The sequence below is a fragment of the Salvelinus alpinus genome, chromosome 21, assembly GCF_045679555.1.
Source record: "Salvelinus alpinus chromosome 21, SLU_Salpinus.1, whole genome shotgun sequence".
Lineage (NCBI taxonomy): Eukaryota > Metazoa > Chordata > Actinopteri > Salmoniformes > Salmonidae > Salvelinus > Salvelinus alpinus.
In genome coordinates this window covers 329,119-346,332 of record NC_092106.1, presented here as the reverse complement: position 1 = coordinate 346,332, position 17,214 = coordinate 329,119, and the positions used below count along the sequence as shown (strand labels likewise).

The 17,214-nt window shown below is 44.0% G+C and overlaps 1 protein-coding gene across 1 annotated transcript in view; it reads right to left on the bottom strand.

The window, feature by feature from the left end:
• Nucleotides 1-833: 833 nt before the first annotated feature.
• Nucleotides 834-17,214, bottom strand: part of LOC139547477 (collagen alpha-3(IV) chain-like) — a 42,479-nt gene continuing 26,098 nt past the window's right edge. The window contains exons 5-8 of the mRNA XM_071356360.1: nt 12,861-12,902; nt 12,322-12,403; nt 2,607-2,813; nt 834-2,323 (exon numbers count right to left, since the gene is read on the bottom strand). Of these exons, the coding sequence (XP_071212461.1) occupies nt 2,190-2,323; nt 2,607-2,813; nt 12,322-12,403; nt 12,861-12,902 (465 nt within the window). The 3' untranslated portion in view covers nt 834-2,189. The remainder of the gene's footprint in view (nt 2,324-2,606; nt 2,814-12,321; nt 12,404-12,860; nt 12,903-17,214) is intronic.

Genomic DNA, 17,214 nt, shown 5'->3' with positions numbered 1-17,214 from the left:
GACTCAAATCCTGCAGTGCCAGACGTGTCCCCCTGCTTAAGCCAGTACATGTCCAGGCCCGTCTGAAGTTTGCTAGAGAGCATTTGGATGATCCAGAAGAAGATTGGGAGAATGTCATATGGTTAGATGAAACCAAAATATAACTTTTTGGTAAAAACTCAACTCGTCGTGTTTGGAGGACAAAGAATGCTGAGTTGCATCCAAAGAACACCATACCTACTGTGAAGCATGGGGGTGGCAACATCATGCTTTGGGGCTGTTTTTCTGCAAAGGGACCAGGACGACTGATCCGTGTAAAGGAAAGAATGAATGGGGCCATGTATCGTGAGATTTTGAGTGAAAACCTCCTTCCATCAGCAAGGGCATTGAAGATGAAACGTGGCTGGGTCTCACAAACACACCGCCCGGGCAACGAAGGAGTGGCTTCATAAGAAGCATTTCAAGGTCCTGGAGTGGCCTAGCCAGTCTCCAGATCTCAACCCCATAGAAAATCTTTGGAGGGAGTTGAAAGTCCGTGTCGCCCAGCAACAGCCCCAAAACATCACTGCTCTAGAGGAGATCTGCATGGAGGAATGGGCCAAAATACCAGCAACAGTGTGTGAAAACCTTGTGAAGACTTACAGAAAACGTTTGACCTCTGTCATTGCCAACAAAGGGTATATAACAAAGTATTGAGATAAACTTTTGTTATTGACCAAATACTTATTTTCCACCATCATTTGCAAATAAATTCATTAAAAATCCTACAATGTGATTTTCTGGATTTTTTACAGGCCTCTCTCATCTTTTTAAGTGGGAGAACTTGCACAATTGGTGGCTGACTAAATACTTTTTTGCCCCACTGTATATATATATATTATTTTTTTTATCCCAGCCCCCGTCCCTGCAGGAGGCCTTACAGACTGATTGCACAAAATGGAAATTGGTCTTCTGCTGTGCCCAACCACTCTGACACACACACACACACATACACACACACACATACACACATAACGCTGAAGCGTTACAGATTGATTGGGCAATCAACATTTAAAGGTATTTCCAATTGAGCCCGACATATGCAGCATTTACTGTGAATACAGACTCCACTAGAGCGGAGACATTGCCTTTAAATTTGAATCACTCTGTAACGCCGAACTTCAGGACTACGAATTGAATCCAGCCCTTGGTTGAAGAGGGTTGAGTAGTAGGCAGCTACTAGTGCAGTGCCCGTTGAGCAGTTTAGGGGTTAAGTGTCTTGCTCACAGGTACAACCGCAGGTGATGGCATCTAGGACACTGAAGGCAGCAACCCTCAGGCCCACTCTCGAACAGATTTTCCCCTATCACACATGGGATTCAAACAGGCAACCTTCCGGTTGCTGGCCCACTCCTCGAACCTCTCTATTGGTATGGCATCGCCATAAGCAAGTAAGCATAGTTTTCAGTTACTAATGAACCGCCATTATACTATGGCCCAGAGTTCTTCCTGGCCTTGAGGTTTTCCTGATCAGGTAAAACATTTGTTCAGGTAAAAATGTACTTGCATTCCATTCAGCTACTGAATTAATTCATCCATACAGGAGTTCCTCTTTCTCAGACTGTAGTTCCTACCATGACAAAAGAGTAGGCAGCACAAAGACAGAGCCAGCCCATATAGCGCAAATACGGTATGATTGATTGATATAATTTGGCAGTTACATTTTTTTAAATAAACATACATCACATTGACTCTGAAGAGCATGCTTGGGCAGACAAGGAAACTTGTCAAGCCAGCAACATTTTTCATTAATTCAATTCAATTTAGGGTTGCAAAATTCAAGCTAGCGTGGAGTGAGTAACTTTCTCAAAATTCCCAGGTTTTCCAAAAATCTTGGTTGGAGGATTCCAGATGTCCTGCTAATTCCTTTCTGATTACAGGAATATTCCAAACGGGATTTCTGGATTTTGGTAAAGTTTCTGGAATTTTGCAACTGTAATTCAATTCAATTTACAATTCAATACATCCCCTCAGGGGCATTTTACCCAGCAGAGTGGGGATTCCCAGCTATCAGGGCAGACCCATATTTACTTATAGAGTGACACTGGAGTTCCTTCCTGTGTTATGTCTAGGACAATCTGTTCAAACCAGTGTATACTAGAGCAGAACCTGCTGAAATATCTCTCCAGTGAGTCACCAGAGATGAGGGCCACACCAAGCGATGCATGGCCTCATCTGTGGACAGCCGGTAGGAGTAGTCTTCGCAGGAGGCTTAGCGGCTCGTGCTGTCCGTGTTGCAGAATAAGAAGGGCATGGTAGAGAAACGAGGCTGACAGCTCCCCAGTGTACCTGGACAGCGGGCAAACTAGAGAAATATAATCAATGTATTTCTATTGGGCAGAAAGCAGCATATCCAGGAGACGGAACCGTTGTTATGTTATCGGATAGAACAGCAGGGATTGGGTTCTTCTTCGGAGACTGTGTGTGTGTGTGTGTTTTTGAGTTATATACGGTATGTGCATGAATATCTGTGTGTGTGTGCATGTATGTGTGGTTGTGTGTGCATAAATGCATGCATGCCTATGTATATGTATTTATATGTGCATCCATGGATGGATGTGCATGCACATGTGTGTGTAAACTCATACCCAGATTCTGGCCATGGCCTCTGTTGTTGCCGTTGATGAACAGGAGGGAGTATCCGGAGTAGAGGAGGTTGCTGCCCCCTGGGCACTGTGGCACGTTCTGACTGTGACGGGTGAATAGGAAGCCGTCCTCTATTGGCCCGGCAAAGTAGGAACCTGTAGGGCCTTGGGAGCCTTTGGATCCCGGAGTCCCCTGCTCACCTTGGATACCTGAGGAAACAATCCCATAGTATCTTTTCACAGACACTCTTTTCACAGACCCTCTGCCATAGTGTCTGTTTAACACTTTTGGGCACTCTGCAATTGATAATTATAAGTCAGGGTTAATAAGTAAGTTTCCATGTATGGATGAGAAACAAGTAGTATATAAAGATAGGGAGGAGGATGCATGGTGTGTGTGTGTGTCTGTGGAGTTTCTTCAGAGGAGGAAGGGGGGGACCATCCTACTCAGTGAATTTCATAAAAATAAAAATTGTGAAACATTTGATAAAGTTATCCTTCTAGATAGAATGATACAAAATATATTAATGTCACCAAATAAATGATTAAAGCACACTGTTTTGTAATGAAGATCTACAGTAGCCTCAACAGCACCCTCTAGGGTAGCACCATGGTCTAGTGCTGAAATAATTATCTACAGCTAGTTAGCACTGCAGTGCATATGTTGTGAGTAGTTGACTCAAACAGAGAGAAAGACAATAGCTGAACAGTTTTGAACAAATTAGTTCGTTAAAAAAATGACCCTGCCCTGAACTTAGTCACTGTTAATAGCCAGCTACCACCCGGTACTCTACCCTGCACCTTAGAGACTGCTGCCTGACGTATATAGTCATTGAACACTGGTCAATTTAATTATGTTTACATACTGCTTTACCCATTGTGGAATATAGGAATATATTATATACTGTATTATAGTCAAGGCTCATCCTATATAATTACTGCTTGTCACACCTTTGCTATTCTTACACTGTCCAAATTATCTATACACACCATCATAAACATACACTACCATTCAAAAGTTTGGGGTCATTTAGAAATGTCCTTGTTTTTAAAAGAAAAGCCAATTTTTTGTCCATTAAAATAACATGAAATTGATCAGAAATACAGTGTAGACATTGTTAATGTTGGAAATTAATATTGTAGCTGGAAACGGTAGATTTTTTATGGAATGTCTACATAGGCATACAGAGGCCCAATACAAGCAAACATCACTCCTATGTTCCAATGGCACGTTGTGTTAGCTAATCCAAGTTTATAATTTAAAAATGCTAATTGATCATTAGAAAACACTTTTGCAATTATGTTTGCACAGCTGAAAACTGTTCAATTTAAAGAAGCAATACAACTGGCCTTCTTTAGACTAGTTGAGCATCAGCATTTGTGGGTTCGATTACAGGCTCAAAATGGCTAGAAATAAATAACTTTCTTCTGAAACTCGTCAGTCTATTCTTGTTCTGAGAAATGAAGGCTATTCCATACGAGAAATTGCCAAGAAACTGAAGATCAACGCTATGTACTACTCCCTTCACAGAAAAGCTCAAACTGGCACTAAAGAGAATAGAAAGAGGAGTAGGAGGCCCCGGTGCACAACTGAGCAAGAGGACAAGTACATTAGAATGTCTAGTTTGAGAAACAGACTCCTCACAAGTCTTCAACTGACAGCTTCATTAATTAGTACCCGCAAAACACCAGTCTTAACGTCAACAGTGAAGAGGGGACTCCGGGATGCTGGCCTTCTAGGCAGAGTTGCAAAGAAAAAGCCATATCTCAGACTGGCCAATAAAAATAAAAGATTAAGAACACAAAAGAACACAGACACTGGCCAGAGGAACTGTTGGAGCTGGAAAGATAAGCATTTTGCTGCACCTGTGATAACACCTGCAAAATATGTGTATGTGTAATTTTTAAAAATTTGATTCTTCTTAGTTTACCTTTTACTTACTTAGCTAGCTGATGCAGCTAATTTAGCCTACTCACACTTGACTCAAACAGAGGAATGATATTTATGTTAGCTAGCTGGCTAATGCTATCCAACAATGCAACTCTTCCAAGTAAAGGTATGCTTTCGGTTTTATTCATTTATTGCCACGGGGCCCGCCGGTGTAACTGCGAAACTGCTTGCTGTACACTGTACTGCGTGATTATACACATGGATTGGATTGTGGGTTTACTAACGCATTAGTTCTAGTATCTATGTTGACTATGATGTTAACTAATATGGTGTCAACGATAGGCTGTGTAGCGGTTAACGTTTTGGTCAAAACAAATCAAGCCTTATTTACACAGCACATTTCCAACATGGAAAGCAACACAATGTGCTTCACAGGAAAAAATGAATAAGAAAACTATGCAAAGAAAAACTGAAACATTTACCACAACAAACAAAAGTGCATAAAAAAGTTTAACAATAACAATAAAAACTGAAACACTATAAAAAAAGGTGTGTTTTAAGATCTGTCCAAAGGTTTGGCTCTGCTTATATTCTCTGGAAGGCTATTCCAGAGGCTGGAGGCATAATTACTAAAGGCTGGCTCTCCATGCATCTTGGTCCTATTCTTTGGAATAGTTAAAAAGCCAGTGCCAGAGGACCTGAGGGACCTACTGGGACCTACCAATAGAAGAACCTTCAAATTAATTCTAACTCACAGGCAGCCAGTGCAGAGAACTTAAAATCGGTGTAATGTGTGGTCTCCGTCTGGTCTTGGTATGAAGGTTTCGCTTGGAGAGTTTTTTTCCGCCAGGTCACAGACAGCTGTTGTGCTGTGCACTGAAGTCCACAAGCGAATGGAAATGTTGAGAATGAGAGTGCGTAGATGCGAGAAGGAATTATACAACAAGAAAAGTGATGATGCCGTTTGTGGCTGCTATGAAAGTAAACTGAGTGTGCGGGTGATCAGGGGATGTATTCATTCCTCCGATTCTGTTACAAAATGTTTCTTAAGTGGAAGCAAAAGAAACGGGATGGACCTACCTGAATTTGTCCAATAGAAACTCTTGTTTTAGTGGACTAATGGAATAATGGTAACAAAAATGTTCGTTGAATTTGGGAAAAGTGGTCAACGTAAGTTGTTGTTCTGAGGTTAAAACTTCAACATTGACAACCAAATACAATCTCAATCTACATTTAACATTGAATTTACGCTGAATTTATTCATCCTGCTATTGACAAATGTTTTATCCACTCTCATATCTAAAACCACAAATATGGAGAAATTATTACTTCAGCCTCTCTGTGGTGGGAGCCTGTAGTCACAGACTGGCTAACTAATCCTAACCCTGCTAACCTTTGATAGATAGATGCTACACAGGGACTTGAAATACATTACAGTAGAATACGATTGTGGTCACAAATTAGTAAACCTAGATTCAGCCTTAGCCTTTTGGATTGCTGTGCATGTGGGATTATGGAGTACAGGAACTTACAATTACAGGATAGCTGCTACTTCAGATGGTGTCTGAGTTTATTCTGTAGTAATTGTGGTAGCTTTGTAGTAACCATTATGTCAGACTGTTGTGGACGACCTAAAGTGGCCAGGTGAGTTGAGCAGGTACCTGGAATTCCATGGGGGACCACGGTCGCCTACGGGGCCATCATTTCCAGGGGGGGCGGTGGGTTCAGGGGGTCCAATGATGTTGGGGGCAGGTCCCACCCTCCACACCCTCTGTGTGTGTGTGTGTGTGTGTGTGTGTGTGTGTGTGTGTGTGTGTGTGTGTGTGTGTGTGTGTGTGTGTGTGTGTGTGTGTGTGTGTGTGTGTGTGTGTGTGTGTGTGTGTGTGTGTGTGTGTCTGTGTGTGTGTGTGTGTGTGTGTGTGTGTGTGTGTGTACTGTATGTGTGTGTGCGCTCGTGTACAAGGGACCACGTCACCGTAAAGGACGATGCTTGACGATGCGTGTGTGTGTGTACAGTGGCAAGAAAAAGTATGTGAACCCTTTATAATTACCTGGATTTCTGCATACATTGGTCATAACATTTGATCTGATCTTTGTCTTAGTCACAACAATAGATAAACGTAGTGTATTTAAACTAATAACACACAAATTATTGTATTTTTCTTGTCTATATTGAAAATATAATTTAAACATTCACAGTGTAGGTTGGGTATGTGTATGTATGTGGTATGTGAAACCCTAGGCTAAGGACTTTTCCAAAAGCTAGTTGGAGTCAGGAGTCAGCTAACCTGGAGTCCAATCAATTAGATGAGATGTTGGTTAGATTTGCCCTGCCCTATAAAAAAACTCACAAAATTTGAGTTTGCTATTCACAAGAAGCATTGCCTGATGTGAACCATGCCTCGAATCAAAAGAGATCTCAGAAGACCCAAGATTAAGAATTGTTTACTTGCACACAGCTGGAAAGGGTAACAAAAGTATCTCTAAAAGCCTTGATGTTCATCAGTCCACGGTGAGACAAATTCTATAAATGGAGAAAGTTCAGCCCTGTTGCTACTGTCCTTAAAGGTGTGACCGTCCTGCAAAGATGACTGCAAGAGCACAGTGCAGAATGCTCAATAAGGTTAAGAAGAATTCTAGCGTGTCAGCTAAAGACATACAGAAATCTCTGGAACATACTAATATCTCTGTTGACGAGTCTACGATACGTAAAACACTAAACAAGAATAGTGTTCATGAGAGGACACCATGGAAAAAGCCACTGCTGTCCAAAAAAGACATTGCTGCACGTCTGATGTTCGCAAAAAAGCACCTGGATGTCCCACAGCACTTCTGGCAAAATATTCTGTGGACAGATTAAACAAAAATGTTGTTGTTTGGAAGAAACACACAACACTATGTGTGGAGAAAAAAAGGCACAGCACACCAACATCAAAACCTCATCCCAACTGTAAAGTATGGTGGAGGGAGCATCATGGTTTGGGGCTGCTTAGCTGTCTCGGGGCCTGGACAGCTTGCTGTCATCGACAGAAAAATGAATTCCCCAAGTTTATCAAGACATTTTACAGGAGAATGTAAGGCTATCTGTCCGCCAATTGAAGCTCAACAGAAGTTGGGTGATGCAACAGGATAACGACCCAAAACACAGAAGTAAATCAACAACAGAATGGCTTCAACAGAAGAAAATACTCCTTCTGGAGTGGCCCAGTCAGAGTCCTGACCTCAACCCGATTTAAAATGCTGTAGCATGACCTTGAGAGCGGTTCACACCGGACATCCTAAGAATATTGCTGAACTGAAATAGTTTTGTAAAGATGAACGGTCCAAAATTCCTCCTGACCGTTGTGCAGGTCTGATCCGCAACTACAGAAAACGTTTGGTTGAGTTTATTGCTGCCAAAGGAGGGTCAACCAGTTATTAAATCGAAGGGTTCACATACTTTTTCCACCCTACACTGTCATTGTTTACACGGTGTGTTCAATAAAGACATGAAAACGTGTAATTGTTTGTGTGTTATTAGTTTAAGCAGACTGTGTTTTTCATTTGTTGTGACTTAGATGAAGATCAGATCAAATTTTATGACCAATTCATGCAGAAATCCAGGTAATTCCAAAGGGTTCACATACTTTTTTATGCCACTGTATATTTGTCACTGTTCATGACAAACTTTTGACGAAGGGCAACCACCTTTGGCCAATGTTTTATCCAGGTGATCTCTAATTACACTTTTAAAACACACTTAGATCATCCTCACAGCTGATCTCAATTGCTACCAAAATGTCCCGCTCCCTAAAAGCAGAGCGACATGTGAGGTCAGTATTAACTTAGTCGTGCTTTCTCCCAAAAAATGTCCAAGGTCTCTACAGGGTTTTATCTTCAGTAGAAATAAAACCTGGTAATTGAGCAGACTAAGGGGCAATCATTCGGTACAACTGAAATAAAGTCATTTCTCATTTAAGACTGTGGTAATAAATCATACAGGTTATATGAATGGAAAACTCATGATGGAGCACTCACCACCTTTTTATTTACCATTTATACATTTTTTGTATTACATTTTTTCAGCTCCCACATCACTCTCTGCCACATTGTCTCAAACTGCACCATTTTGTTTCCCTCCGTCGCCCACGCACTTGACCTTTCCATTGTAACCTTTCCATTGTGTTAACGATGGAGGATTGGTTGATTTCCAGTTTTTAAGTATATGTTTTTTTAAGACGATTGACGAGGAAAGTATCGACCCAAACCAATCGGGTATCTCACTGCACACTCATATGCCATGTCTTGAAATATGCAGACAGATGGTTTCAAATTACATTTACATTGTAATACTTCTGACAGACGACTTTCTAACTCCGCCCATAACTTTGGGATTTTATAACATTGCCAAAAGGCATGGATTATTGAGTCATTGTTAGTTACAAGACTCCACGGCAAGCTTAAGACATGACTCTGCAGTTGTGCTGTAAAATTTGTGCATTTTGTCTCTTGTATAATAAATTATATACATTAGTTTATACTGGATTAAGTGTGAATTTTAACTCTAATCTCATTAGTTATGTCCCAACATTCCCTCCATCTTGCATATAGAAGTTATTTTTAGGTCTTGGTTAATTTACAATTTATGTAATCTAATAATAAGAATTTGTCTAATCGATGTGAAGAAGCCTACTGAATCCGATGGAATCAAGCCCTTCTTCCTAAAAATAGCTGCACCTGTCATCTCCTCCCCTCTCTCTCTCTCTCTCATCTCTTCAACTATCCCTGGAGTATGCCTCTATCCCCAAAGACTTGAAATATGCATATGTTCAACCACTGTTCAAAGGTGGTGACATCACTGATCCCAACTTCTACCGGACTATATCCATCCTCCCCTGCCTCTCCAAACTCCTAGAGCAGATAGTAAACACCCAACGTACCCAATACCTGAGCTATAACAACATCGTCTCCGAGTTCCAGTCTAGTTTCCGAAAATGTCACAGATAATTGTATTTATTTATTTACAATGACGGCCTACACGGGCCAAACCCTAACGAAGCAGAAGCTATGGGACACACAATCACGGCCAGTTGTGATACAGCCTGGAATCAAACTGTTGATGGAATTTATAGGTTTAAATGAATGACTAGAATTTTCCACCCTGAAGCCATATAATTGTATGAAATTGATTAATAGTCAGTAAAATTACAATAAATGATGTGTGTAGTTTTAGTCATGATGTGTGTAGTTTTAGTCACAATTAGGGTAAAACAATATAAACTGTACAATATGTCTCTAAAGTGTCTTAAACACAGACTGTCTGAGCAAGATTCGGTGCCGACCTTGGCTAGGGGCCACTGAGAGATTTGGGAAAGGACAGGGAGGGATTCTCACGGTCCCTAATCTTTGTCGGCTGGGTAGCAGGACAGTATGTGCGTAGGATACCTACTGTTTGTGTGCAAATGTATGTGCGTATGAATTCTGTTTGTGTGCAAGAGTATGTGCGTAAGGAGCTAGTATAAAATTAATGGTTTTGTTCAACTAACCAGCGCTCTCGTGAATAAACCTTATTGACTATTTTAGCTGGGCCTCCGTCTGTTTCATTTCATTTCTACTGTGCTATCTACTGTGCTAACGTTTATTTTTAGGTTGCAGGGTGGTTCTGAGAACATTTTACTCTGGTTCCCTCAAAGTTTTCCTGGGAAACGGAAATGATTGGTTATTTGTGACTTATTTCAGGAGATCCATTTGAATGTAAACTTTATTTTTAAAACAAAATGCAATTTTTGCCAGAAATGCCTTCTAGAACATGTGAACTTTCATCTGCCTTAATAACAAATTTGTACACCATCTGTAAATACGAATAAAATTGTTAAATTATGAGCCTAGTTGGTTTAGACACGGAAAAAGCCAGCAACCTTCACGCTAGCCATGATTGGCTGAGATAATGAGTGGGCTGGACATGGCGAGAGATGAGTTCGGATTGGTCTGCCATGTAGACAACTTCTGTCTATAACATGAGCTGGTCAGTATGTGTAGGTAATCCTTTCTAATGTGTTTAAAAATATATATATCACGTAGTAGAACTGCATAAGAGTTGCTATCCACTTTCTGGAGAGCAGAGTTTTGAAATCAGTGGAATTAGAGTATGATAGCTATGGAGATGGAGAAAATTCTGGCATTTGAATGGAATTGTGAAGAGGGAGTCAAAAAAGAAACACACAAAAGGCTGTTGTATAAAACACCTGTCTCCGGATTACATCTTCAAACTAAGGGCAACCATGGCATCCCTGACAGAGAGGGTGAAGCATCCATCCACCTATATGGGTAAGATAGTCTAACTAGCTACATTTTCAGAAATTACACGTTTTACATTTTGTCAGAAAGTTGTTTTCATTTCAAGTTGAAGTGTACTGTTAGCCAGCTAGCTAACATTAGCTGGCTGGCTGACTCACTAGCTAACTTTACATGTATGATCTGTGTAGTAATATTATTCGTATCGCAGAGCCATTTGCATTGCTAGTTATAGCCTAATGTTAGCTAGCTACCAGGTTGGTTAGCTACTTGCAGATTCATGCAGGGTAGTAATGTTATGAGTTGGGATTATGGTTAATTGTTTAGCTAGCTACATGTCTAAACAAAAGACTCCACTATGCAAGTAACCATTTCAATAGAATGTTCATGATGTCACTACGACAACTGTCGAAAGACGTAACTGGTAAATTCGCTCTGGTTATCAACTCCAATTACAGAGCACTCTCGTCTGAGTATGCCAGAGCGCAGAATAACTGACAAATTTACAAACACTCAAAACCAGTTAAATATGGCCAGTGTCAGTAAACGTAAACAATAATTAAATTGTGCCAGTAGCACAATTGCAGTCACCAACTCTCTGGATAACATAAAAACCGCCGAACCAGCTCTGCTAGGGCGAGTAAAATGGTCAGAGTAAGCTGTTCTCTCATTTGTGTCTGGAAGAATCTAGCAAGCTAGCCAACCGGTTAGCTTGGGTGCTTGACTGCTGTTGTTAGGGCTGAACACTCGAATCAACCCTACTCCTCGGGCCAGAGCGTCCAGTGTGCGCTCTGAACGCTCCGTGAGCTAAACGCTTTGATTTTACGAACGGACAATCTGACAATGCTCTGAGTTTACGAACGCCCAGAAAACACTCTGGCATTCCAGATAAAATTTATGAACACACCCGTATTCTAAACCAGCCTTTAGTCTTGAAATCTTTGGTAGTTTAGTACATTGCCTCACATGTGAATCCTTAAAGAGATGGGTGGGGCTAAAGCTTAAGAGGGTGTGAACGATGCTGAATTGGTGTAGACAGAGAAGAGATTTAAAGTATGTGTACCAAAATATTAAAGGGACAATTTCTCAAAAGTGATTTTACAAGTTTATCAACTTTCAAAGCTCTGAGTCTCTACTTTTATGAGTCTTTACCTTTTTTTAAACCAGGGCTATTCCAACAAGAAACACAATATACCTAATTCTACCACTGAAAAAACCCTTAATCATGCATAGAACAAGGAAAACCACCAAGAAAAAGGAAACAAAAAGAAACACAGGCAATCTAACTCCAGACACCACTGGCTCATACAATTCCCAGCATGCACCAACACTCCCAGCATGCAGAGAGAGAGCGAGACAGAGAGAGGGAGAGAGACTGACTCACTCAGTGGTCTACAGTACATTTCTCAGCATTTGTCTAACAATGGCTACATCCCAAATGGAATACTATTCCCTATATTAGTGCACTATTTTTGACCAGGACCTATAGGGTTCTGGTCAAAAGTAGTGCGCTATATAGGGAATTGGTAATTAGTTGTCAGTGTGCTTGCATACCTTGATCACCAGTATAGCCAGGGGGTCTGAGGGGCCCAGGCAAACCCGGGAAGCCTTTGATTCTCCCAATGATCTGAATCAACTGTAGGTGAAGTAAATCAAGCAGAGCTTAAAACTAGCCAAAGTCCAAGGTACCAGCATTGCAGATTGATAGACTGTATAGTAGGCTGACTTTCCCTTAGTGCACTTCTTTTGACCACAGCTGTTGCACCTCTGGTGAAAAGTGCTTAGGCTCTGGTAAAAAGCAGTGCACTATATGGGGAATAATAATAACAACAATCATCTATTTAACTAGTATAGCGCTTTTCATTACAGAAAATAATCTCAAAGTGCATAAAAAGCCAAACAAACAAACAACACATTTACATTGACATGGTAGAATAGGGTGTAATTTCAGATTTGCAGATATACAAGATGAGTATGTTAACTAAGTTAACTAATAAAAGCACTATTGACTATTGTTTCACCATTGTCAACTATTGATATTATATGATATTAATATGAACATGAAAATGATGGAAGAATATATTGTAACTCACATCCCCTGGTGGACCTGTGGATCTGCTGTCACCTTTGTCACCCTGAATACACACAAATACACAGTCACAGAGAGGATGACCCACACGTATACATTACAAAGAGAGTAGAGTGACTGCAATACTCAAAATGAGTGTAGGGCAGAGTTGGGGTAAATTGCATTTGAATTCCAATCAATTCAATGTTAAGAGAATTGGAATTTCACTGTACTTCCTGAATTGACTGGAATTTAAATAGAATTGACCCCAACCATATTTATTGAGGTCGGAATACAGACTTGAGATCCGTGCACGTAACTCTGACTCTAACCATGCATGTAACTCAAACAGAAAATAATCGCACAGATCTTAAGTGCGGATTCAGTAAATCAGTAAATCAAAGTTTATTTGTCACGTGCGCCGAATACAACAGGTTTTGTGAAACCTTACAGTGAAAGGCTTACTTACAGGGTCTAACCAATAGTGCAAAAAAGGTGTTAAGTGAAAAATAGGTAAGTAAATAAATAAAACAATAGTAAAAAGACAGGCTATTAAAGTAGCGAGGCTACATACAAGCACCGGTTAGTCAGGCTGATTAGGTAGTATGTACATGTAGATATGGTTAAAGTGACTATGCATATATAATGAACAGAGAGTAGCAGTAGCGTAAAAGAGGGGTTGGCGGGTGGTGAGTGGTGGGTGGCGGGACACAATGCAGATAGCCCGGTTAGTCAATGTGCAGGAGCACTGGTTGGTCGGCCCAATTGAGGTAGTATGTACATGAATTTATAGTTAAAGTGACAATGCATATATGATAAACAGAGAATAGCAGCAGCGTAAAAAGAGGGGTTGGGAGGGGCACACAATGCAAATAGCCCGGGTAGCCATTTGATTACCTGTTCAGGAGTTTTATTGCCTCTGCCAAAATAAAGTGTGTGCCTGTTCACAACTCTCTGCTCTCCTGCACCTGACTTCTCCACCAGTAGCGCTCACCGTGACAGAATTTCACACCACCCATGGAGTCAGCAGGAGCAGGTACCCCGGGCAGAGGAGTCGAGGAGCGCATCCGGGAACACACTTTACACAATGCTGCAACATCTCGGTGCCACGATGGATCGCGTTGTCCAGACCATGGACCGCTGGGAGAGACAGGAAGTCTCTTCAGCACCTCGACCAGCGCAACCGGGGTTACCTCTACCCGTCCCTCCTGGATCCAGTCCCAGTGGGATGCGTCTCTCCCTTCCCAGAGAGTTTGATGGGACGGCAGCACGGTGCCAGGGGTTCTTATTACAGCTGGACCTATACCTGGCCACCGTTCACCCAGCTCCCTCGGGAAGGGAGAGGGTGTCTGCCCTCGTCTCATGCCTCTCGGGGAGAGCTCTGGAGTGGGCAAACGCTGTTGGACCACATCAAGGAGTTCACCCGCCGCTTCCGGGCCGTCTTCGACCATACACCCGAGGGTAGGGCGACGGGAGTTGGCCTGCAGGGATGCCACCATCACCTTTGACCAACTGGTGGATCTGTCTATCCGGTTGGGTAACCTGCTGGTCACCCGCGGACGTCCAGAGAGGGCTCTGTCGGTTCCATCTTCCAGCACCTCCGCTCCGGTGCCCATGGAGCTGGGAGGGGCTACGCATAGGGACGCTGGAGGAGGGGCCGTCACATGCACCATCTCTGGCCGCAGAGGGCACACTGCCGGTCGGTGCCGGATTGGTCCCTCTGGGAGTCGAGGCAGCAGGCAGGGCACTGCAGGTGAGTCTGCACCACTCTCATCCAGAGTCCTCTGTTGTCCACCTCTTTGTACCTGTTTGTTTTCCTGAGTTTTCCCCGCCTTCCCAGCATAAGGCGCTCATCGATTCAGGCGCGGCTGGGAATTTTATCGATAGAGCGCATTCGCCTTAGTTTAGGGATCCACATTATTCCTGTGGTTAGACCTTTCCCGGTACACGCTCTGGATAGGCGACCATTAGGGTCCGGGCTAATCAGGGAAGCCACCATCTCCCTGGCCATGGTGACGCAGGGGGTCACAAGGAGAGAATCAGTCTCTTCCTCATTGACTCTCCTGCGTTTCCCGTGGTGCTAGGCCTTCCCTGGTTAGCTCATCATGACCCCACCATTTCATGGCAACAGATGACTCTCACGGGGTGGTTGCGAGAGTGCTCGGGGAGGTCTGTAGGGGTTTCCGTTGGTGCTACCACGGTGGAAAGTCCAGACCAGGTGTCCACTGTGCGCATTCCCCCAGAATATGCTGATTTGGCTCTCGCCTTCTGTAAAAAGAAGGCAACTCAATTAACACCCCATCGACGGGGGGATTGTGCGATAAATCTCCTGGTAGACGCTGCACTTCCCAGGAGTCATGTGTCTCCCATGTTGCAAGCGGAGATGGTGGCTATGGAGACATACTGTATGTCTCTGAATCCCTGCGTCAGGGTTACATTCGGTCCTCCACTTCACCCACCTCCTTGAGTTTCTCTTTTGTGAAGAAGAAGGAGGGAGGTCTGCGCCTGTGCATTGACTATCGAGGTCTCAATCAAATTACGGTGAGGTACAGTTGCCCGCTACCTCTCATCGCCATGGCGATTGAGTCAATGCACGGGGCGTGCTTCTTCACTAAACTGGATCTCAGGACTGCGTACAACCTGGTGCATATCCGGGAGGGAGACGAGTGGAAGACAGCGTTTAGTACCACCTCAGGGCATGATGAGTACCTCGTCATGCCATACGGGTTGATGAATGCTCCATCAGTCGTCCAATCCTTTGTGGACGAGACCTTCAGGGACCTGCACGGGCAGGGTGCAGTGGTGTATATCGATGACATTCTGATATACTCCGCTACACGTGCCGAGCATGTGTCCTTGGTGTGCAGGGTACTTGAACAACTGTTGGAGCATGACCTGTACGTCAAGGCTGAGAAATGCTTGTTCTTTCAGCAGACCATCTCCTTCCTAGGGTATCGCATTTCCACATCAGGGGTGGAGATGGAGAGTGACCCCATTTCAGCCGTGCATAATTGGACGACTCCCACCACGGTAAAGGAGGTGCAGCGGTTTTTAGGGTTTGCCAATTACTACCGGAGATTTAGCCAGAGTTTTTGCCAGGTGGCTGCTCCCATTACCTCACTGCTGAAGGGGGGTCCTGTACGTCTGCAGTGGTCGGCTGAGGCGGACAGGGCTTTTGGGCACCTAAGAGCTCTGTTTACCTCGTCTCCCGTGCTGGCCCATCCGGATCCCTCTTTGGAGTTCATAGTGGAGGTGGACGCGTCCGAGGCTGGGATAGGAGCTGTGCTCTCTCAGCGCTCGGGCACGCCACCGAAGCTCCGCCCCGGAACTATGATGTGGGGGACCGGGAGCTGTTGTCTTTGGTTAAGGCTTTGAAGGCATGGAGAGATTGGCTTGAGGGGGCTAAACACCCTTATCTCATCTGGACGGACCACCGCAACATGGAGTACATCCGGGCAGCGAGGAGACTGAATCCTCGTCAGGCAAGGTGGGCCATGTTCTTTACCCATTTTGTGTTTAACTTGTCCTACAGACCAGGTACCCAGAATATGAAGGCAGACGCACTGTCCCGGCTGTATGACACAGAGGAGCGGCCCATGGATCAGACTCCCATACTCCCGGCCTCCTGCCTGGTAGCGCCGATCCTGTGGGAGTTGGATGCGGACATTGAGCAGGGGTTGCGTACAGAGCCCGCTCCCCTCCAGTGTTCCGTCAGGCTTCTGTACGTTCCGTCTGCTGTCCGTGACCAGTTGATCTATTGGGCCCACACGTAACCTTCCTCTGGTCATCCGGGGATCGGTCGGACGGTGTGCTGTCTGACTGGGAAGTACTGGTGGCCCACCTTGGCAAAGGACGTGAGGGTTTATGTTTCCTCCTGCTTGGTGTGCGCCCAGTGCAAGGCTCCTAGGCACCTGCCCAGAGGTAAGTTACAACCCTTACCCGTTCCACAATGGCCGTGGTCGCACCTGTCGGTAGATTTCCTGACCAATCTTCCTCCCTCACAGGGTAACACCGCGATCCTGGTTGTTGTGGATCGTTTTTCTAAGTCCTGTCGTCTCCTCCCTTTGCCCGGTCTCCCTACGGCACTACAGACTGCGGAGGCCTTGGTTACACATGTCTTCCGGCACTACGTGGTGCCTGAGGATATAGTGTCTGATCGGGGTCCCCAGTTCACGTCGAGGGTCTGGAAGGTCTTCATGGAACTGGGGGTCTGGGGGTCTCGGTCAGCCTTACCTCAGGTTTTCACCCCCGAGAGTAACGGGCAGGTGGAGAGAGTAAACCAGGATGTGGGTAGGTTTCCTAGGTCCTATTGCCAGGACCGGCCGGGGGAGTGGGCAGCGTTCGAGCCCTGGGCAGAGATGGCCCAGAACTCGCTCCGC